Source organism: Haliaeetus albicilla, chromosome 26 (assembly GCF_947461875.1).
Source record: "Haliaeetus albicilla chromosome 26, bHalAlb1.1, whole genome shotgun sequence".
Taxonomy (NCBI): Eukaryota; Metazoa; Chordata; class Aves; order Accipitriformes; family Accipitridae; genus Haliaeetus; species Haliaeetus albicilla.
The window spans coordinates 16904944-16927023 of record NC_091508.1 but is presented as its reverse complement, the minus strand read 5'-3'; the positions used below and the strand labels follow the sequence as shown (position 1 = coordinate 16927023).

Genomic DNA, 22080 nt, shown 5'->3' with positions numbered 1-22080 from the left:
GGAAAGGCTATTGCTAAATCTTCATTTAAACCTTTTGCTATGTTTTCTTTCTATTTCATTTCCTTCCCCTGTTAGCTACCAGGATGTTTGTATGTAAATACTTTTCCTGCCTGATTCATCTGCAGAGTTGGAGGCCAGTGTTCAGATCGTCTTTTTTTTCTGGAGGAGCGAATTCAGGCCACTTGGTTCATCTAGAAATATGGAGTAGGAGAGGCTGCAAAGCTCTGGCAGCTTGCTCTGTCTGATTTGAAAACTTGTCAAGCTCACATTTTGTAGGTCCTTGGTGATTTGTGTTATACAAATGGTCAGACTAAAAGATCATGAAAGTACCATGTGACCTTCAAAAATAAAATAATTTTAACCAGGAGAAAAATAAATCAAGAACCACACCCAAATCCTGTTAATTTATCAGATGAAAAATGAGTGGTTGGCATTTGTTTCAGCTGATGTGGTTGATGTGACCTCCTTTATATTCAGTACAGCCAGATAAATCTGTTAATTCGCTTTTAACAGCCAGATAATACTGTTAATTCTGCTTTTACCACATTGTTTTGTAAGATTTCCTTTTCTCAAGTTTTTTCCATCCCCCTGTCAAATCCAAAAGCATCTGAATTTTACTCAGGAGCAAATGTATTGTGATGCTACCAAAGAAATGAGGAGGATGTAGAGGGGAAACTGTCACAGAAGAACATTTGATCTGTACAGAAGTACATCAGTGAAGCAACTTTGGGAAAGGTCATGCAGGGAGCGAGGAGGACAGCACAATGTAACAGGTGTTTGGCTTTGGACGCTGAATAATTTCAGTTGCTCTGAATATTTTCTCCACATTGCTGGGTTTGTTCAGAGGCAAAATTCCACTGCAGCCAGACACCTTGTGGTAAAGGTGACCACAAGGGATTTTGAGTACTCTAAAGAGTATTCAACCAAATTGTCAAGCAGGTTCTTCCTGGCTTTGTTGATAAACTGAGCTGTTAACTCCTACAAAAGCCAGGGTAACACTTTATTTATTTCAGAGGAAGCTGGATCATATTCCTTTTTTGCACTGCCTTAAGGAAGAAGTGCATGGAAAGGAACTACTCCATGTGAACAAGTCCACTAGATACCAAGACCTTAACAGGATAAATACTACCAGCAGAACTGCACATTGTAATTGATCCTGAAATATAAGCGAGTGAATGGATTCCCATCCACTCCCTCCATGAAATCTTTGATATCAGAACATGTCTGGAGAGGCAGTATGTTTTAGTAGTTTTCTTATAACGTTTTAGATTAGCAACTTAAGTTGCATTTGGAAAGAGAAATTAACGAAACTAAAGCGGAAAAATCACTGATGACTGTTAAAATGAATTATGTAATTAGTAATGATATGTCCCATGCCCAACCTGGTTTTAATTTTGCTTCAAAATAAAAAAATCCAGTGAGTCTTGTTTTCATGGAAGGAAGCAGGTGCCTGAACAATTTACAACAGATGCAAGGTTAATGTAGAGGCACCAATACCTGTATCAGTGGTCACTGTGAATATAACTTCCTAGTCTGTTTAAAACAAACAAACAAACAAAACCAAAAAACCCCTGAACATTTGGTGCCAACTCTTGTTAGTGTCTATGGCTTTCTAATTGAGCTTTTGTATTTTCCTTAAAGTTTCTTTCTCCTAACCCCAACAGCAGGAAATGTCTATTATAGAGAATACCCTAAAACTGTTGCAGCACTTGTCATGGATCAGAACTAGAAGAGGAGGGGAAAAAAGACTCTTTTACACAGTTTTTGAATGCTGTTTCTAATAACTCTTTAAAAAGGCAGTATAAAGTAGTATAAAACTTGAAATCAACTCTGTCTCTTTAGGGAAGTTAAAGCCAGAAGAGTACAAAAAATGAGGAACCACTTACATAAGTCATAATTTCATTTATGCTTGCTCTGCTTCTTCTAATTCCATTTTGAGGACAAAGAAAACTCGGTATTCTGCTAGTTGATATTAATTTTGTGTTCTTTTGTTTTATTGCTATAGCAGCAGTAACATCAGCATCTTTAAATAAAGAGCAATACTTCTGAACTAACAAAATCCAGGGGTAGAACTTACACCTTTGAATTACTTTGTGTGGTATTATGTGGACTTGCCTTTTGTCTCTTACCTTGGAGACTGGGTTGTGATTAAGCTGAGAGGATGGGTCTGGTTGCTGGGATGGAGATATTACTGTCATTACCAGAGTTCCACCCTCCAGATGGTTCCATAAGGCACACGGAGGGACTTTTGTGGTTTCCTTTTTAGTGGAAGTTGTTGACTTCATTACAATGTGATTTTATTTCTGTTGCACCAGTTAATGTTTTCCCTTACCATCCCGTCTTGCCTCTGTGACATACTGTGTAGTCTTCTCCTGACACTTAGCTGTTGGTCTGCCTGGGTGATCAGTACTTTGTTGTTCTGTGAGCATGCAGAAACAGCAAACAAAACACACAACCCCCTCTCGTACCTGCTCTGTTCCTTGCCCCTGGAAATACTTGTTATTCTAATGTAAGTGTATAAAACTGTGCCAAGACCAGGATTTTTTGGTGGGTGGGGTCATTAAAGCCATGGTTTATTCTAGCACAGAGAGAGATGTTTTCTGACCTTGTGTGTTTAAGCTAGCATTTAAAAATATGATATTTTCTGATTTTTGTGAGAATGCTAAACTCTTTAATATTCACCTAGTTTCTAGGAAGCTTCCACTTGGCACTTAAAGGCTAGTTAAATGCCAAGCTGTCTTTTGCTGTAGAAGCAGTAAACACAGAGGTGCCGTGCTTGTCTCCACTGTAACGGATGTGTTTTCTCTTGCTGACTCACCAGCAGACACAGTCTTTGTATATTCACAAAGAACTCATGAAGAGGACTTTAGGGACACCCACGTGTGCCGTTGAGGCTAGGGAATATGTTGTAAGTCCGTGTATGGTGTGATCAGCCCATACCGTTGCTACACAGTCGCTAACCCCACTTACAACGCTGTTAGAGTGTGCTGTGGAAATGTGCTTTGTAAAAGATAAAGGGAAAATTTGGTGGGAGGCAAGTTGCAGCTTACTGGGTTATGTGCAGGAAAGAGATGTCTGCTAGTCCTGGAAATGCTGAAATTGGCACAATTAAAGTAGCTGGACCTGTGACATTCAGAGTAAGTACTATAAACAGGTTCCATGCATTTGTTCTAAAATATTTTGTGAATGCACTCTTGAGCATCATGAGCCAACCCCTGATTTACAGCAGTGCAGTGACACATTCTGTGCCTTGGCTATGAAGCACTCCGTAGAGCTTTCTGATGCTTCCCTGAACTCTCTATAATGATGATAGTTCATGGAATCAAGATAAATGACCTCTAAATCTGATACCCGGATAAAGAAGAGTATGGGGAGATTGCTACAGGACCACTAAGAAAGAAAATTACCTCTTGGTTCTATGGAAGTCCAGTGATTTATTTCAACCCTGTTTTCTGTAAGTGAGGTTAGTGTCCGTGACTGTCCAATAACACATGGACTTGCTGGCTTTCATGCTCTCTCATGTGTTATTGAAGCTTGTGGCTCTTAGGCTCTTCATTTTTTCCCTGCAAGACTAAGCTAGACTTGTTTTAAATTGACAGCTTGAAACAGATTTGCTCGTTTTGAAGAAACGTAATTTATTTAATCATTTGGGGGGGGGGGAAAAATGCCCCTGTTCTCCCAGGAGCTGTGAGCAAGTTTCTAGCTGTGAAAACTCAACAGAATGGACAAAAGTAGTTACTTAAGTGTTTAATGCAGATTTATTTTCAGTCTGCTTATATTTGTGTATAGAAACTGAATTGCTGTCATGTAAAATTATCAATACATTTCAGAAATGGAAAACTGTGAATATGACTTATTTCAGCATTTCATTGTTTCCAGTCTATGATCTGCTTTTTTATTTGTACTGGTTATAACAATCCCTGATGTACTATTTGGAAATGCTATTAATAAGTTCTCTATTTTTGTCATACTTAACAGCATAAGAATTCAGCATACAGTGTCTATAATCCCTTTCAAATTTGCTGAATTTACAGCAAAAGTATAGTCTTGATGCAGATGATTCTTCGCAGTAGTGTAGTGCCTTTAGAGTGAGTAGTGTTTAGAAACTAGCGCATGTAGCATACATTTGTGCCTTTTATAGAGTGCTTCATAGGTAAATATTTATTCTGCACCATGAGTCTTGTCTGTATATATGTACAAGGATCTCAATTTGTGCTGATCATGTCTATGCTAAAGTTCACAGGAGTGCTAAAGCAATTATGCAAACAAAAGCTGCCTACGCTGAATTTCTTCAGCAGCCTATTTTAGCTCATTCTTTCTCCTTCTTGTATGATTATTCTCTCAACTGGATTGGTTTTGTTTGCTTTTTTTAATGGCCTCTTAGTGAGAGAGTGAATTTCTTCATTGCACTGTTGTTATTATCATGTGTTACTGCCTAATGGACTGAACTTCAGAGGGAAGTTTAACTGCTGTGTTGTCACTGAATGCATCGGTTCAAATGGAATATTTCACTGTTTATTTCAAGGCCATGTATTTTCCTTGAATGGTTGGCGTGTATTACTGTACAAATTTTGGTAACTAATGGTAATTGTTATTTTTGAAAAATGTGTATTTCTTAAATCATGCTATCAAAAAGATCACAGGTGTGGAGCCACCTTTGTTTTAAATCCAGTCCTAAAGAACTGTGCTTTTGCTAAAAATGGAGCGTCTGAGAGCACCATACGTGGGAGCTGTTGGTAGTAAAATAACGGAGAACTCTTGAATAGAACGAGGTTCCCAAGTCTCACAGTACATATCATTGCCTGGAGTGAGAGGCATTTTCCAACTTTCATGTTTCAGCTGTCTTGAACACCAAGGATGTGCATTTATGCACTTATAAGTTCATTGCATAGCTTGAGCATTTCACAACTGTCCCCAAAGAGCTGGTAGGACAGGCACAGTGCAGGCTGCTGGAGAAGGCTGGCTGCAAGTTTGATTCTCCCTTTAAAATCTGGTTTTATCTGTTGAACAGCAGCTAACTTGTGCTCCTTGGCACAGAACAGAAAAGCGCTGTAGCACTGTTAGTCTCCCTATATCTTGGAAAACATTCTGAATTGCAGCTGTCATAACGTCTTGCAACACTGGAAGAAGCTTTGGTAATTTTGGTGGTCGGCTGCCCGGGCACATTTGTTCACCTGACAGTTTGTGAGGCCCTCCAGCACTGCCGAGAGCTGTATGTGCAAGTGATGCAGGGCAGAGGCAAACCGTGCTGCTGCGTAGGCTCTTTAAGCATACACTTCTTGTTAGTCTCATTTTGGTAGAGTAACTAAAAGATAATGTTTTGGCTCTGTACCAGGAAATGTGGTAAATTTTGAAGAATTAGATCATGTAGATCACTTACGGAGCTTGAATAATGTCTTGCCATGCTGTCATAGAATCAGTTTAGCATGAAGAGAAGAGATTTTTGGTGGGTTTGGTTTTTTCCCTCCTTGTTCCTGACCTTGTCTGACTGTATGGCCAAAGTATGTTTGAGACGAGTATTTGTTTTTGAGTTGTTCAAGAACATGAAATTACTTTACGTGACTGCTCAGAGAGCACTGTATGCAAACAACAGCGCTATTTCAGGGATGTTGCTTTGGACATAGGCCTGAAGAAATCACTAGAGATCCCATTGTGCTTTTTGCCGCTGGAGGCCAAGTGCTGTACCTTACCTTTTCACTGAGTTTTGGCTAGGTGTTATTCCCCCTTCTCTTAAGCCCTTGCATAAAGTGGCTGATGCTCGTGACTGCATTTCAGCACATTTTTGATCTAAAGTGACTTGCATGCATTTGCAAGTTCTGAGGTTTTTTTCCACTTCAGAGATGTTACTGTAATGAGAAAAAAAATCACTGTTGTTGTAGAAGCTGTAAATAGGCAATCCAGATTTTCACGTGCAGTGCTAAAGCACACATGTAGAGGTGCAACACTTTTCCATTTCTGTTTCTGGCAAGGAAACGGCAGCTGACTGATAACGCTGGCCCATCTTGTGAACTTTTGCACAGATTTGTTAGTGTTACCCATTTTGCCTTCCAACAGCAAGGGGATTATGTGTCATTTTATTGTAACATCAGTCTGAAAAAGTTCCTCTTCTACTGATGCACTGTTGTTTTTTCTCTTTCTCCCCCCCCCACCCTGTATCTCTCCAATTTTTACATGAAGCTTTCTCTCAAGCTGGTAAGCACATTTACAGCATGCCTGTCCTGTGTTTTAATCACAATTTTCTGTGTGTGTTTTAATGTGCACTGTGCCACATATGACATGACACTGAAATTAACTGTTAAATTTGTTTCTTCTTTGTGTTTGCTTTTTTTGATATTTATCAGATAACTCTGAATACACAGGTTTGGAGTCTAATAGAGGTGATCAGAATTTAGTCTTTCTAATAAGCTGCTAAAAATTAACTCCAATATGTAGTTTAGTTTTCACTTTTATAATCTAGGGCTATGAAAATGTAGAAAACCAGCATCGAGTAATTCTGCTACTCTATAAGTATACATTAAAACATGTAAAGAAAAAAAAAAGTCTCTGTGCTTGCTGGACGTTTTCCAGTAAGAAATGCATGTCTTTTTGTGTAATGTAGCTGCAAAGTTTGCTTTCTGTGTCCAGGTATTGCTGGAAATCTGCATCATTATCAGCTACATTTTACAGCCCTATGTAGTCCTTCAGAATAACTAATAATGATATTAATTAAAGTTCTATAAAACTTAACCAACAAGGTTAACTCAGTCTGATTTGAATTCACAAATGGAGATACATACATATATATGAATCCTAAATTCTATCTTGGATGCATCTGGGAAGGTTTCTTGAACTACGGTAAGACAATATGTTACTGAGTTGGAAAGGGAAGGGGTGAACATATTTGGGAAAGCAAATTATGTGCTGAACTTCATACATAAGGTACTGTATTGCTTGAGATACTCCACACCTTGGTATGTTCCTGACAGCTTGTCTACATTCCTTTGTCCTTCGAGAGTCCAGTCACAAGGAGAACGTGACTGGTTTGCGGACCCACTTCATGCCAGCATGCAAGAGCTGCAAATGACTGATTGCAGTTTTGAAGAGCTTCAGAGGATCTGCAGTAGTGCCTTAACTGCATTAGCTTGAAAGTTTTCTTATTCCTCACCAGTTAGTGCCTTTAGGTGCTCCCTTTCCCCTACACATATATTGGTTTTGGATACATCATCGTGGACCTGTTCTGTTCATAGCAGCTTATTCAGAGGAAATGTGTAGGCCGTGAAAGCTGCCTGATGTAGCTGTGGAGGTTTCAGGTCCTGCTGCTGCTCTGTCAACACAGTGACTTGCTTGGGTTCCATTAGCAGTATTGCTTCTCATTGAAGACCTGTGGTAGGTTTGAGGAATGATGGAAGTGTCTAGCTTACTTGCAAACCTTGTTCTTTTGGCTGTTGCCAAGCCACTGTGTGGTAGTCCAACACATTTATGTCAGGGATTTCCATTTGTTGTTTTCCTGGTCACAGTGCTAGTATGTTGTGTAGCTGAGCTAAGCCATTGTATGTAGGAATAAATCCTCCCAGAATAAATGGCTGACCTTGCCTTTCCCCAAGAGTTGCACAAATCAGAAAGATGTGCAGAGAGGGCTGAGACCCATGTGCACCTCAGGCGGAGGAAGTCAGCTTGTTTGTCATTTCCTCTTGGATCCTAGCTGTACAAGAGCCAAAACTGGGGCTGATAAACCTCGTGCTCTCCCCGAGCTTCAGCCAAGAAACTGGTCCTAACATGGCCTCTTTTTTCACAGTCCTTCATCTTGGGACAATTTGCATCCTAAATCCCAGTATCTTTATGCAAGGAAATCTAGTGAGCACTGGCTCTGCTGGTCCTATGATAGAACATCAAAAATAGCACAGATCTCCCCCCCACCTCACTGTTGAAGGATTTGTAAAAATGCAGGCAATGTTCACTACTTGAGAGACAGCCCAGGTGTGTTTTTGCTTGAGAGCATGAAATGTGCGCAGCATGTGCGAAAATTGCTCCCTGACTCTTCCTTTTGGAGAAGGAACTGTACTGATGGGAAATTATTGAGCATGGAATAAAGTCTGAGTGAGATCACCTCCTAGTCTCGGGCATGCATTTCTATGCAACACTAATGCTTTGGTCTGAAGCACTGTGAACAAAGATACTGAATTTAGTCCAGTCTAGAGCTTTTAAATGAAGTTGAAGAATCAAAAAGAAGATGCTTTTCTAAATTTGTTTGACTACAACTATTGCATTCTTCTAATGTATAACTGGGGATATTTTCAAGTATATCTGTCTCTTCTGCTTAGAATTGAGAAGAATATGTTATATAGTCTTTCTTCTAACTGCTTGTTTATTTACAAAGCTACCTCCAGATGCTTGGCCTTAAAAAAATACATATGGCTTTAGTGTGTAGATTATCTGTAAAATATATTGAATCACTCTCATGTTCAGTGTGATGTGGGAGTTTCTGTCAAGCAAAATATTATCATTAAAGAATGAATTAAAATAGATTGCTCCTGTGCTATGCACCACAAGTAATGTAAGCACTGTTAGGACTTCATGTGGTTAAAGTTTCAGAATTGGTGTAACTTACTTAGTTGTTTGTTTCCTTCGTCTTAAATTTGCTTTGTCATTGTCTCATGAAATGGAATTTTAAGTGTATTATTACACAGGTGATCAAGGCTTAACTAGATGCATATCCCATCTTTTACTGAAAATCAGTATGGCAGCAACTTCATTAGGTTTGCCCATTCTATTATTTTGAAATGGCTGGACCAGAGGAGAAGGTGACCTGTTTGTAGTTGTCCTCCATCCCTCTTGACACCCCCACACTTTATTTCTAAACATCTTGTTCTGCAATTGCAGAAGAAAGAGTTCACTGTCTTGGAGCACATTCAGTGCAGAGTTGAAAGGGTCTAATGGGCAGCTTTTGTGGCAGAGTGTCCCCTAAATCACACTCCTCTGAGAGACAGATTTGGCATTTTAGTAAGACTAATGTTGCAACTCTGCTCAAAAGCTTTCAGTAAGCTGATGGGCCATTGAATTCGGTTACTCAGCTTTGTGTTTTTACCCTTCTTTCTCCCATACTCCAGTATTCCCCTTTAGAAATGGGATGTGGAGTGAGCAGAAACCAAAGCAAGAAAAACCTGTACAAATTCAAGATTATGTACAAGAACCTCATTCTTTATGGTGCAACTAATTAGTATTGATGTGTGTTCAGTATAGCCCACCCAAACTGTCCCCCTTGCCTTCTTGCAAGACAAAAATAGGTGGTACTTTGAAGAAAATAGTATGGATGTATTTTATGTTCATCCATCTGCTGTATCAAATTGAGGCAATCGAGAAGAGTCAGCAGTTTGAAGGCAGAAAAGGGTCTTTCAAGCAGAATCACACAAAGGTAACCACTGTGGTCTTTAGATGTTTTCTCCTGTTACGATTTCAAATTGATTGATTCTGTAGCTTTGATATAACTTGTGATTTTTATGCTAGTACAAGTGAGAGAGGAAAAATTGAGAGACTTTGACATGGAATGTGGATCCTGGAAAGCATGCGGCATGTTTTTAAATTGCAGAATCCCAGAGGAAGCAATTCTACTACCTTGGTGTGTTCAGGAGAGCCCTGACATAAATTAACTTTAAATTATTGGACCAACACTCAGACTATGCAAAGCAAGCTAGCAATTAGTGTACATGTGAAGTGTGACTGTGACACAGGAGTAAAAGCTAGCAACTGATTTTATGGGGATGCTGCCTGTAGCAGAGTAGAGGAAGGCAGGAAGGATTGGCTTTCCATGAGAATGGAACTCCGTTAAATAGAATCTGATGATAACTGTGGATAAAAATAGTTTCTCAGCTTAGCTGTTGAATTCTGGCATTCTTTAGTTGGTGGTCTCCCATTAGCCATTTGGTATGGAAGTGGGATGTGGTCCTGGGATTATTTCTAAGGCATCCAGATTCCTAACCATTCAGGGACTGGTGACTCCCAGTACAAATGATAACAATGCTTCAGACCATTGTGATTTTGCACAGATTTTTGTGAGCTGTTTTCACATTGCAATCCTGAAGGATTCTTTCAGGCTCTGATTTTTTTTTTTTTTAAATTTATTTCCCGCCCCCTTCATTCCACTCTGTGCAGGGAGCAGGTCCAGAAGACTTCAGCAATCTCCCACCTGAGCAAAGAAGAAAGAAACTTCAGCAAAAAGTTGATGAACTAAACAAAGACATTCAGAAGGAGATGGATCAAAGGTATGTCAAACTTCTCCAATGAAAAATGAAATAGGTAGTCCTATATAGAACAGAAACAATGAAAATACAAGGAAGAGCAAATAAGAGCAAGGTTCTAGGTTTGTTTAATGTGCTGTTCCAAGAAAAGAACAACAGAGTTTACATACAGCTAAAACACTTGAGAGATGCAAGGCTCTCCACAATGCAGATTCTGAAATCAGTTATTTAATTTTGGCTGGTGTGGGTCAGAGCTGGGGCAAAAGCTGGGTCTCTGTTTATTCCATTCTCCCACCTCAGTGTAATGCATATCCTGCCTTTGGAACCATGAGAAGAGAAGATCCTGGTATAAGGATGGGAACAATATAAGTGTAACAATTGGAGACAGTTTTCCCTTCTTTCTGGAGCTGCTCTCTTGGGCTTTCACAGGAGAGCAGCAGTTTAATTGTGAGCCAGACAAAGGTTACTGTTAGATACACTAAGTTTGTTTCTTGATGTGACCTGCTCCTGAGGGTGTGTTTTAGGAAAGAACATGATGTAAATACAGCCTCAGTCAAAGGTACAATAATAGATCTCTCAGTACTAAGCAGAGCGCCTGTTACTGTATGATGGGCATGGGTAGATCCCAACAAGAGAGGCTATTATGAGCATGATAACATCATCAAAAGTGCTGATTGATTGGTGTGTATCTTAAGATTCTCTGATCTGTAGCTTACATTTCCTAGAAGCAGAAAGATAATGATTCCTGTGCTTTTGTGGATGCTTTTTCTACAAGGCTGCATTTATCATTTTGGCTGAGAATAAGCTATTTTAGTTACACACTTTTTATTGATTCTGGCAACCTGTATTCGTTGCTTTGTGTTTGTTCACATTCTGCAGTTGCACGAGAGATTCAGCATGTTATGTTTGCAAGAGACAGAACTTTTCTTCCCTGAGTGATTTCAAGACCTAGCTTCTCTGGTACTAGTCTATCCCTAAATGCCGCTTTGCGTTTGTACAGAAGTGCCTACATTTTCTGCTAGCTTGCTTTGAAGAACCTGTTTATTTGTCTAGTAACCCAAGCTTTCTTCTTTATGTTTTATATCACAAATAAGAAAAGAAAACTGCATGTGGTTATATGATTTCTCATTGCTTTGTTTTTTTTGCTCTGCGGTAACTTATATTTGTCTCGGTACAGATTTTCCTTTCTGCTCTGTATTGATTCTGAGGTAACCCACTGTTAAAACTGGATATGAAATCAGAGCAGAATGAAGTTATTTTAAATAAAGATAGTATATGATTGAGGAAGTAGCACCAGCAGTTAAATAAGAGTTAAAAAAATAGTAATAATCATGACTCATATGTTTGAAATATTGTCCCTTAGGGCTTCAACCACAGAGCAGTCCCACTTCCTTGCCACCCACACTTTTTCCCATTTTCTATACACACAAAGCAAAGGCAGGCACAGGATTGCAATTGTCAAGAGTTTGGTGGGAAACTCTAAAATATAAAGAGTGTTAACTTGAGTCGTGGGACTCAAATTAACCTTTCTCCCCCCAACTAATGCCTAGAGAAAAGCTGAATAGCTGTGCCAGTAATACAGGAAATCCGCTTGTAAGTCCACCCTTCTCTAAGCTCTGAAATGTTCATCATCATGCAGATAACTTTTCTTCTGTAAGTTCAGCCTCAACTTGGCTCAGGTCAAAGGCAGCACACTGCTGTTAGTGAGAGCTCTGCAGGCTTTCCTAAGGGAGCTCTTGAAGGCATGGTCTACGTTAATCTTGGCCTTATAGTACCACATTCATCATAGCAAGCCTTAAAATTAACATCTCTGAAACCCTAGGCATTTGGCATCTGGGTTGATAGGAAACACAGCCCCCAGAAAGAGTCTAGTAAAAACGCTGTATAACTTAACAGGATGCAGGGTCACATTATGTGGCCTAAGGTCCATCTGTCGCTGTGCTGTGACAAATGCAAACCATATGGATTTAGCTTTGTTTTAAGCAGTGTGAATAAATATCTTACAAATGATTTTGGTTGCAAAAGACAAACTGCAACAGGCAGGGTGAGAATTTCTGGTTAGCACTCCATTTTTATTATTAATATGTCCACATCCAGCTCTTTGTCCTAGTTTCTCAACTGGAGTTCAGCCCTTGATGGATAATAATGATGCAACTGTTTGTCTGTGCCCCAAAAACTGGGGTGATACTCATCTAGAAACTTGAAGCTGTCATTTGTTGCAATGGTTGTAAGATTTATTTTTTTTTAATTATTTTTTTTTCCCCAGGGTTAGCAAGTAGATATTGTAGTACTAAATAGAAGAACATGTCAGGCTAAAAGGCAATACCAAATTCCTCCTTTTGCCTTGCAAAAGGCCACTGTCCAAGAATTCAATTGTTTTGCTGCTAGGATTCTTCAAGCGGGGCACGTGGAGCCTGAATCATTTGGTCTAATGTGTTGTGTGCTTGTACTGACACAACACATCTCCTGTGTAGCATCACAATCCACTGGTGAGGCTCCTCCTGCCAGCTTTGCTCACATGAAGAACCCTCAGCTGCCTGTAGAGTGAGGAGCTCCTTTTAATGTAGGAGCTTGAAGAGTTTGGCTTGTGTACAATGTCTGTCGTGTCACGTTGTAGGTAAAGGTGTCACTCACTTTTTTTTTTCTATCTCTGACAGTGTAAATTCTCTTCTGGCAGGTGACTTTACTGTTATTTTTTAATGGCTGGTTCTATACAGGGCAAAAGCCCCTGTCTGGATGTTCTCAGTTACCTTGGTAACAGATAAGGCTTGAACCACACAGTAGAGAAGAGGCAGTTTATTATCCTTCCGTTTGCCCTCATTTAGAGAAGGGCATTTGCCCCCAGCCGCACTAACATGTTTTATTTTTCTTCTGTCTCTCAGAGATGCCTTAACAAAAATGAAAGATGTGTATATCAAGAACCCACAGATGGGAGATGCAGCGAGTGTGGACCACAGATTAGCAGAACTTGGACAGAACATTGAAAAGTTACGACTGGAGGTTCAGAAGTTTGAGGTATGGGAAGAGACATCTCAGTACAAAGTAGCTCAGCATATGCTTAGTTCTAAGCAGGTGCTTCATTGCTGTTCCAGATGTATTGATGCATTTTCTTACTGTGTATAGGTAAGTGCTACTTAAGCACTTGCATTATTTGAGATCTTTGAGCCTATTTGTGTAACACAAATATGCACCATCTCTTGTGACTGTCAGTCAACAGTCCTGCTGTTTAATTTGCCACAGAAAACAAATTGTGCTAAGTGGAGGATAAGAGAAAATGTAGTGCTCTCTGGACTGCCCAGAGGGATTCAGGTGCTTATTGAATTAATTAAATAATTTGAAGCATCGTGTTACAGATGTCTGTGGAAAATCAGAGGAACATAAATGTAAAGCACCATTTATAGTCTTAACAGCAAGACAGAAGCCGTGAGATGAAATATCTTTTAAGGAATAGCCTGCCATTAACAGGAAGCTTCTTAGAGATACAAAATCTCAAGAGCGTAAGGAGTATTTGAAATATATGAAACCATTATTATTACACAAGAAGAATTATAGGGCTGAGAAAAGACTTGACTCTGTAAGTTACGCTATGTACATAAACCGATACAGCCCATTAATTTTAGATGTTTCTTACCGTTGTTGGCTTTACTATCCATTGCTTTCTTGGCCATTTGAAAAATCACTGGATCTTTCATTCTCCCCAGCTTTAGTCCTCTTGCATTCAGCAGGCAATGAGATTGCTGTGTTTCTGGTGTTACTGAGACTTCTGTAAGCTGCCACACGTCTTTTTGCTTTATTGTGACTAGAGCAGCAGCATCTCCCAACAGCTGTTGTTAACTGCTTCTCTTGGGTCACAGTGTTTTCCACACCTGGTGTCAAAAAAGAATTGAGTTTTCTGTGTGTTTTTTGGCAAGATGAATAGATTTAATACACACTGAAAGTACAGAATCTGTACCCCCTGACAACTGCAACTCAGAGGAGTTTAGAATCTGATTTTAGTTCCATAGTCTGAATGTCAAATATAACACGGCAAAGTAAAAGCAACCTATATCCCCTGGCAAGTCGAAGCATGAGAGATGCATGACGCTTCTTTTCCCTTGCAGGGCTGGCTGGCTGAGGTGGAGGGCAGGTTACCGATGCGGACTGAACAGGCCCGGCGGCAGAGCGGACTGTATGAAGCCCAGAACACTTCAGCAGTAAACAGCTGTGCGCAGGACCGGGAGAGGTACAGTATCTGTACAGAGCTGTCCTGTTCAGACTGATAACTGGACCAGCTTTCCTTAGCTTATTAATCAGGAAAACTGTAGCTCTGCAGCACTGAGGAACTTCCTCTGTAACCAGACTAAAGGCAGGCACTCTGTAAAGTATCTGATTTTAGCATATAGAAGATCCCAACTTGGAGCCACTTTTCTGAATATGATGAAATGTGTAATAGCCTCTACACTCACTGCTGTGAAGGTGAGTGAGGTAAGGTGCATTTTTTATAGCTTTTGATGGGAAAAATGACTGGTCTCACCCATCGCTTCGTGACAGCTGCTAGTGTAACAGCCAGTTCTGAGCATGCTTTGGAATTGCTGAGCTGCTCCAGCTACAGTTGCTCACCTTCCCTTAAGTGTCTGGTAACCAAGTCATTCTCTTTGCTCCTGAGATTGGTCGCTATAGTTGCTGTGTATTTTCCTCTCTTGAGCAGCCCAGATGGCAGTTACACAGAAGAGCAAAGTCAGGAGACTGAGATGAAAGTACCTGCAACGGATTTTGATGATGAATTTGATGATGAAGAACCACTACCCACCATAGGAACGTGTAAAGCGCTCTATACGTTTGAAGGTATCACTCAAACTTTACTCTCATTTCACTTACTGTTTTGTTTAGTTCATATGCCAAGGACAAGTGGGAAACATTCATTTAACCCCTGCACTGCTTAAATAGACAAAGAAAGGACAAGTGAGGCTCTGGCATGATTCTGTTTTGTAGACAGTGATTTGTCTCCTGTTACGCAGGGACATGGCAAGAAAAAGAACCAAAACTCTAATGTCAGGATCACATTAATCTGGTTCTTTGTGTACACACTGTTGTCTCCAGAATCACGTGCTCTTGTTCTTGCTGCTAGTGATGCAACGAAGGTTGTGTCAGCACGTGGTCCGAATGTGCCCTGAGCACCCCCCGCTGCATCTGTGGTTCCCATTGTGCAGGACAGCCTAAACTCCATGTTACCGTGTCTTTCAGGTCAGAATGAAGGAACAATTTCTGTAGCAGAAGGAGAAATGCTCTATGTAATAGAAGAAGACAAAGGTGATGGGTGGACACGAATCCGAAGGAACGAAGATGAGGAGGGCTATGTCCCTACGTCGTATGTTGAAGTCTATTTGGACAAAAATGCCAAAGGTGCTATGACTTATATTTAATACTATTATTATTACTTTATTTGCTTTCACAGAGATATCCAACCCTGGAACCGCTCTGTGTTGCGGATAGAGCCTTTTTAAAAGTCTGTACAATGCCACAAAGTGCATTATTTTGTACATGGACTAATATGGCTTGCTGTACTGCAAAAAGCGCTTTTTTACTGCTGAGAGAAGGATAGTGTGGTAGACTGTAAAACTAGAGGGGAAATGCAACCTTCCCTAGACAGTGCTTGTTCAACTGTCACTGCCATTGCACGCCCAACTTAGTGCAGGAAACACAAAGCCATTTGGAAAAATATGGACTCTCCTCAGATATCCAGGTGGCATCTCAGACACATTCACAAGTCAGCTGTTTGTCCCAGACTGGTTCAGTGGAATATTCCATGGGAAATATTTAGACTGCTATTTTGTGTCTCCATGTGGTAGCTTTTCAGAGCCTAATGTGTTCTGTGGACCTTTTGGATTGAAACCTGGTCGTCTCTTAGTGTGTTTGGAAGGGGAAGGAGAAGCTTGCGTCTGCACAGCTCTCTGTGGTCCTTGAAAAATCAGTAAAACATTAACGTTAAGAAAGATCCTCTATTCTTTCCCACCTTGATACGTTTCAGAAAATGGTCTTTTGGGTGTATTTGCTGTTTCAGATGAAATACAGTTATTTCAGATGACCATAACTAATGGTTTAACCTTTTGCTCACACATGATCAGTGGAGACATTCAGAGTTTAGACTCGCAATCTTCTGTTTCTTTGTTGCATTTAACTCCTCACAAATAGGTGTATTGTGTAAGTAAGCAGTGCTACAGGGAAATCCTGGCTGGAGTAGATGCTAGCACCATGAACACCTGGTAATGTAATACTCCAAGAAATCAAAAGATTTTAGTCCTGTTTCAAATCAGGATGTGTTTGAAGTCCACTGTTAAATAATTTGTGGTTTTTCAGTCACTTAATCCTTCAGATTATTGTTGTGTTTCCTAGACCTTAGAGTTCTTGGTGTGAAACAAGCTGTCTCATCCAATTCAAAAGAAAACTGAACCATTCTCATTGGGATTTATTGACAGCAGGAAGAGAGGAGTAGGACTGTCTCTGTAAACAAACACTATAACTTAATCAGTTCACTGTCTTGGATTCCGTATTGAACAGTGCAGTGCCTTGTCTGCTGCATATGAAAGTCTGGGGTCTTGTTTATTTTGCCATAATACAGTAGTTTTACGTTTGTGTTGGCAAATACAGGGTCAGTTGAGATGCAAGAGAGTGCAAAAAGCTCAGCCCCTCTGTCAGTTTTTATTAACCTTTGAAAGAGGAACGTGGATTGTACATTCTCTTTCCTTCATATTCAGAACAAGGCAGAAAGCACAGAATGGGAGATCCCATCTCTTAGCCCTGTGTTCTCTCCTGTGGAGATCAGCTGCTTTCTGTGTGGCAGTAGTTGAAAGCAACATTAGTATTCTGCTGGAAAATTTGTTGTTCAGCAGTGTAGGCTGCTTGAAACAGCTAAGCTGGTGTGGCATCTAAATCTGTCTTAAGTAACAAGCATGGCTCTCCTGCCCTCAGAATTGCAGTGTGGGTCACATCAGTGAAATGTTACAGCAAATCAGCTATTTAGGAGCGGAGCAGCAGGTTGGATGGGCAGTGAAGCAAAGCGTATCTCTGGGTGGGGTGAGAAACCCTGACACAGTCCTGCTAACTGAACTAGCAAAAGTTTTTTTAATTTACCCTTCTGGAGAGAACATTGCAGGAGTATTGCAATACTAGCCAGAAACTTGTATTAGTATGTTAATGGTATTATGTAAGTTATAGGATGATGCTGAATGATCGTAAATATGCAGTCTGTGCTGGGAGTGAATGCAAATACAGTTGCAGCCACTTCTACAGCAACGGTGGAGGTTTTTCAGATCATTTTTCCATTAATTTTGCTGGACTTTAGGAGCAAAATCAAATGTATCTGTGAATATCTAATGTAAAGGAACTGTAATATTTACCTCTTTTATTTCTCAATTCTATGATTAAGAAGAAAAACTAAAAGAGAACTTTCCATAAAGTGTCACAGTAGCAGTATAAAGACTTAGGGGAAGCGCTACTGTGTTTAAAAGACAAACTTTGTTGCAAGCTCCAAATTTCTCATTTGATTTTTAATATATTAGTATAAGTAACTTCATTCAATCCTTGAAATGGAAGCTACAACATTCCTGAAAATGGCACTGTAAATACTAAAGCATTTACAAGCTTCAGTAGTTCTTTCCTCTCTTTGGAAAGAAGCTTGAGCAGCTGGTTAGAGCACACTCTAAAGGTTAGTTGTGTGAAGGGTGGGAGCATTCACACCAGTTCTGAGTACATCTGTGACTCTTTTAACCAGCAGAATCAATTCTGGCTCGGGTGTACCTGCCTGACCAGGTTGTGCCAGTGCCGTGAGCCAGAGGCAGCTCTGCCCGAGAAATGCAACTGCAAAATGCTTTGTGAAAAGCCGCTTGGCAGCTGGTGAGCTTTTTCAGTCAGCTGAAGCCTGTGTTGTCAGGGCTTTGCTGCCAAACCTGAGATGAATAGGACAGGTAAGTCGATCTGTTGCAGTCACCCTCCTGATCATAGCTTTTATGGGAGCCAAGCTAGGTCTGCGTACTCCTGCAAATAAATACCTGTGTGAGGGCTGTTTGTGAAGTTTACAATGGTACCTCTGGTCAGAGGGTATTAGCAAACCCTGTCACAAAAAAGAACAGTAATGTCTATCTTGTTTTGCCTTTTTTTTTTTTCCAGATGTGTACAAATCACTTCAGAAAATCTCTGAGTAGGTTTGCATAGGCCTGTTCACCTTTTACTCTACTGGTTTGCTGCTACGGTTGTTTTAAGAGCTCTATTTCAGAAGGTTTTCTTTAGAAGAGATGAATGCACATGTCATATCTCCAGCAATGAAAGACTCTTGTTAGGTACCATTCACTCAGCTGATGCATGTATAAGTTCACCTCTTGAAATTTAAATGTGCATCACTACCAGTGAAACTACTGGCCCGACTGTATGAATTTAGTTGTAAACAGCATTATTGTCCTTCCTGATAGAAATGAGAGCCAACACAGTTCATTCTGTTTGTGATGCATGCAGGAAACTATTAAAAATGCTAAAAACCATGCAGACTAAGAATTGGATCTGTTGGATGTAAACTCATGTTTTGGGGCTTACGCCTACCTCTAACTGCTAGTGGATGAGGAAGAAAACTCCTCTGTGCACACATGGGTGTAGCTTCTTGCAGGGCTTTTCTGCACCTATCAGGTTTCTGGTGCTGACAACTGTCGAATACAGGAACTAGTTGGGCCTTTTTGCTCAAGACTGACCATACTGTGTTATTGAATATGGTACCTCATATTCTTCTTGGGAACAAAACTGTCTTTCACTGAGGGATGTTGTGAAATAGTGTGATACACAAAAGAACTTGCATGAAACAACCAGCTTTATATAAACTCTCCATTGCACCCAACAAAAATGCCACATTCACTTCCACCAGAAAGACTGGCTGTCTGGGTGACATGCAAGTAATAGAGGCTGTTTTGTGAAGTTAAACTTCCTGATAAAAAAATTTTGGAGCTAGGGGCTGATTAGGATTTCAGCTCCTTTCCCGCTGTGGGTCTGTTCCTTCTCACCTCCAATTATATAAATAAATCTTTACAGACAGCTCTGTGATTCTCAGTGTTGCAGCTCTGCTGTTTGTTTGCTGTAACTGTTACGCAGAGCCTTGACTTATATAAATAAATAAATAGGTAAAAGTTAACCATGCTGATGCACTTTTTATCTAGGATATATCTGATTATTTAATGCTTGCCAAATTATTTAGGAAACAGTAATTATAAACTGGACTGTGGCTTTTTAAAATCCTTTTGTTAAATACTTGCCCTTAGTTCTCCCAGTATAAAAAAAAAACCCACCTGTATATAACATAACTTAAAAACTAAAGTTACTTGAATTTGAATTGTTTTTATCCTTTTATATATGTATAAATATAAATGGGTTTATAGGCTGTTCTGCTTAACCTAGCTGTTGTTTGGTAACTACTCAGTCCCTCTTATGTTGATAAAACATTTTTGCTTACTCAACTGCCTGCATCTGGTTGGACTTGCATAGAAACTTTTGGTTTGTGTTAAGGTTTGTTAAATCTGGCCAGTGTGGTTGTTTTGTTTCTATTCTTGTTTTTTAAAGAATCATCATCTGTCAGGAATCTCTTTATAGCTTGATGTACCATGGTGTCTTCTAATAAACATTATATTTTCTCATTCCTGTGAGGGTTTTTTTTTTTAAATGGCATTTCATTTAAGTTTAACTTTAGTAAGGCAAAGCAAATGGCACAGAGCTGCTTTTCACCTGCTTCCCACAATAAGTACAAATGCAATTCCTTTTCAGAAAAAATACTTTGTTGCAGCTCTGTGAAAACTTTTTTGTGCTGTCATTTGGAATTTTTTTTTTCTTTTATGGAAGTGGGTGCAAAGGAGATCAGGAGGTTCCTCTCCTTTCTCAAATGCAAGGGGGTTTAGACTCATCCTGTATTCCCTTGAATACAGCGGTCTCTTCGGCCAAGTCACACTTCTGGATTGTAGCTTCCCTTAGCCACAGATAAAACTTACCCTCAGCGAGAAGTCTGTGAGTACAGGGATGTGACAAAGGATGGGTTTAGAGGCTAAGACTGCTTTCACTTACCTGTTTATTTCTGGACTTCCCTTAAAAATGAAAGCTCTTTGCAGCCTGTTATGGAAAGGATGGCTAGTCTGGATTAGTCTGCAAAATTCTTTGTGTTTTAGCTTCCTGTTGGTATTCTTCGATATCATTCATGGTTTCTGGAGCTGTCACTTGAACAGAAACAGTACTTCTTTGCAGATTGAAAATTAAAAAGCCGTTTGTTTTCTCTGTTGCACTAAGAAAGCACTGGCAGGGTCCTGCTCCTGAGTTTTACATCCTCCTCTCGGAGGAGAGCAGTGTCCCAGTGATGCTCCTCCCCAGGCTGGAGGGAAGGGCTGAGGGTGAATGATTACTGTTTGAGTGCTGGCAGTGTATGCCCAAATTCAGGAGCCTTCTTTAGCCCCTTGTAACCTGGTAGATGCTTGGATGCTGTATTTCCTTTAACCTCCTGCGGGCAGTGCTACTCTTAAGGGATCCCATTTTCCCCAGCCTCTTTCTAATCCAGTCTCTTTCTTTTTGTCTTTCTTATGTTTTAGATTCCTAAAGGTGTTTGTGCTGGTGCAAGAACCTCGGGGCGAGCTTGTCACAGAAGGAGAAACAAAATGGTCTGTTTACCCTGCAGGCAGTTAAAACACACCCATGGAAAGCCAGACTCCCAGTCTTGTCTGGAGTTCCCACTTGAAAAATTCAGACCTAAATTCCATCCCAGTATCATTCAGATGCTTGCTCTTTTTCATGGCATGCTACTTGTGGCTCAGATTAACTTATCAGCCTTTCCCACTCTTCTGCCAGCTTGGCACAGCCCCTCCGTAAAACATAACCAACACTTCCCTACCCCCCCCCCCCCCCCCCCCCCCCCCAATTCCTCCCACCGCTGGTCAAAGAACTGCTGGTTGCCCTTTGATGCAGGGGGTAACCAGAGAGTCCCAAGCATGTACTGGTCTATCTTCTGTCCTCCCTTGTCCCTCAGTCCATCTGAATGTATGCACTGGTCCATCAGCATTTCACATGGTGCCTTTAGTGCTAATCCTGCAGGTAGTCTCATCAAATAGCTTGGAAGGGAGGTGCATACATGTGGAAAGCCTCCCCTGGGAACAGTGTTACAGCAGCTGGACTGGGCTCTGAATTTGCAGATATTAAATTTGATCCACATGCATTTTTCAGTATTCTGCTTTCCTCAAAAGGTCACTAATACTTGTCAGCCTTTTTTTTTTTTCTTTAAATCTAGGCTGATGCTCATTCCAAGTATTAAATCCCTATGACCTTGCTGTTTCCTGAAAGCCTTCAAGCTCACGTATGTACGCTTGTTTTCCTGCTTGTTCTCTCTTCCACCTCCTCTTTATTCCCCCCTCCTCTCTATTCCCCCCCCCCCTTCCTCTTTCTCTGTCTCACACACACACACACACACACACACACACTCTCACACACACACACACAGACACTGGCATTTTGGTTTGAAGCCCCATTTTGCTCGTTAAAAGGGCCTCCGTTTTGCTCTCGTTTCAGTCTGCATGCTCGCCCTGTTGCCTTGCCTGCGCCCACCTTCCTGAGGGTCACGTTATTTTGTGGCTCGTTGTTAATCTCTTTGCAGTTTTCTTTTGTTGGTTTGTTTTTCAGCGTTTCAGACCTGCCTTCTCCTTTTGCATGACCTCTTGTGCGTTCTCATCAGTTAATGTTTGAATAACAGAATTTTTTTAGAAAAATAAAAGAGAAAAGAAAAAAAGAAACTGCACTCTATTTCGTTCTCCCACCTTGTCATGGACTGGACCTCGACCCAGAAGCCAGACAGGAATCGTGACCATCCTGTTCTCACATG

At 40.5% G+C, this 22080-nt stretch overlaps 1 protein-coding gene across 22 annotated transcripts in view; it reads left to right on the top strand.

The window, feature by feature from the left end:
- The window catches only part of FNBP1 (formin binding protein 1), a 101698-nt gene extending 80046 nt beyond the window's left edge, over positions 1-21652 (top strand). For 4 of the 22 annotated variants that reach the window (XM_069770560.1, XM_069770557.1, XM_069770552.1 and 1 more), the window contains 8 exons: positions 2822-2908; positions 6178-6192; positions 10129-10238; positions 13097-13229; positions 14315-14436; positions 14899-15038; positions 15438-15596; positions 18360-19864. In XM_069770560.1, the coding sequence (XP_069626661.1) occupies positions 2822-2908; positions 6178-6192; positions 10129-10238; positions 13097-13229; positions 14315-14436; positions 14899-15038; positions 15438-15596; positions 18360-18394 (801 nt within the window). In that variant the 3' untranslated portion in view covers positions 18395-19864. The other 18 variants (XM_069770571.1, XM_069770567.1, XM_069770565.1 and 15 more) reach the window with 10 other exon arrangements.
- The last annotated feature ends 428 nt before the right edge of the window (positions 21653-22080 follow it).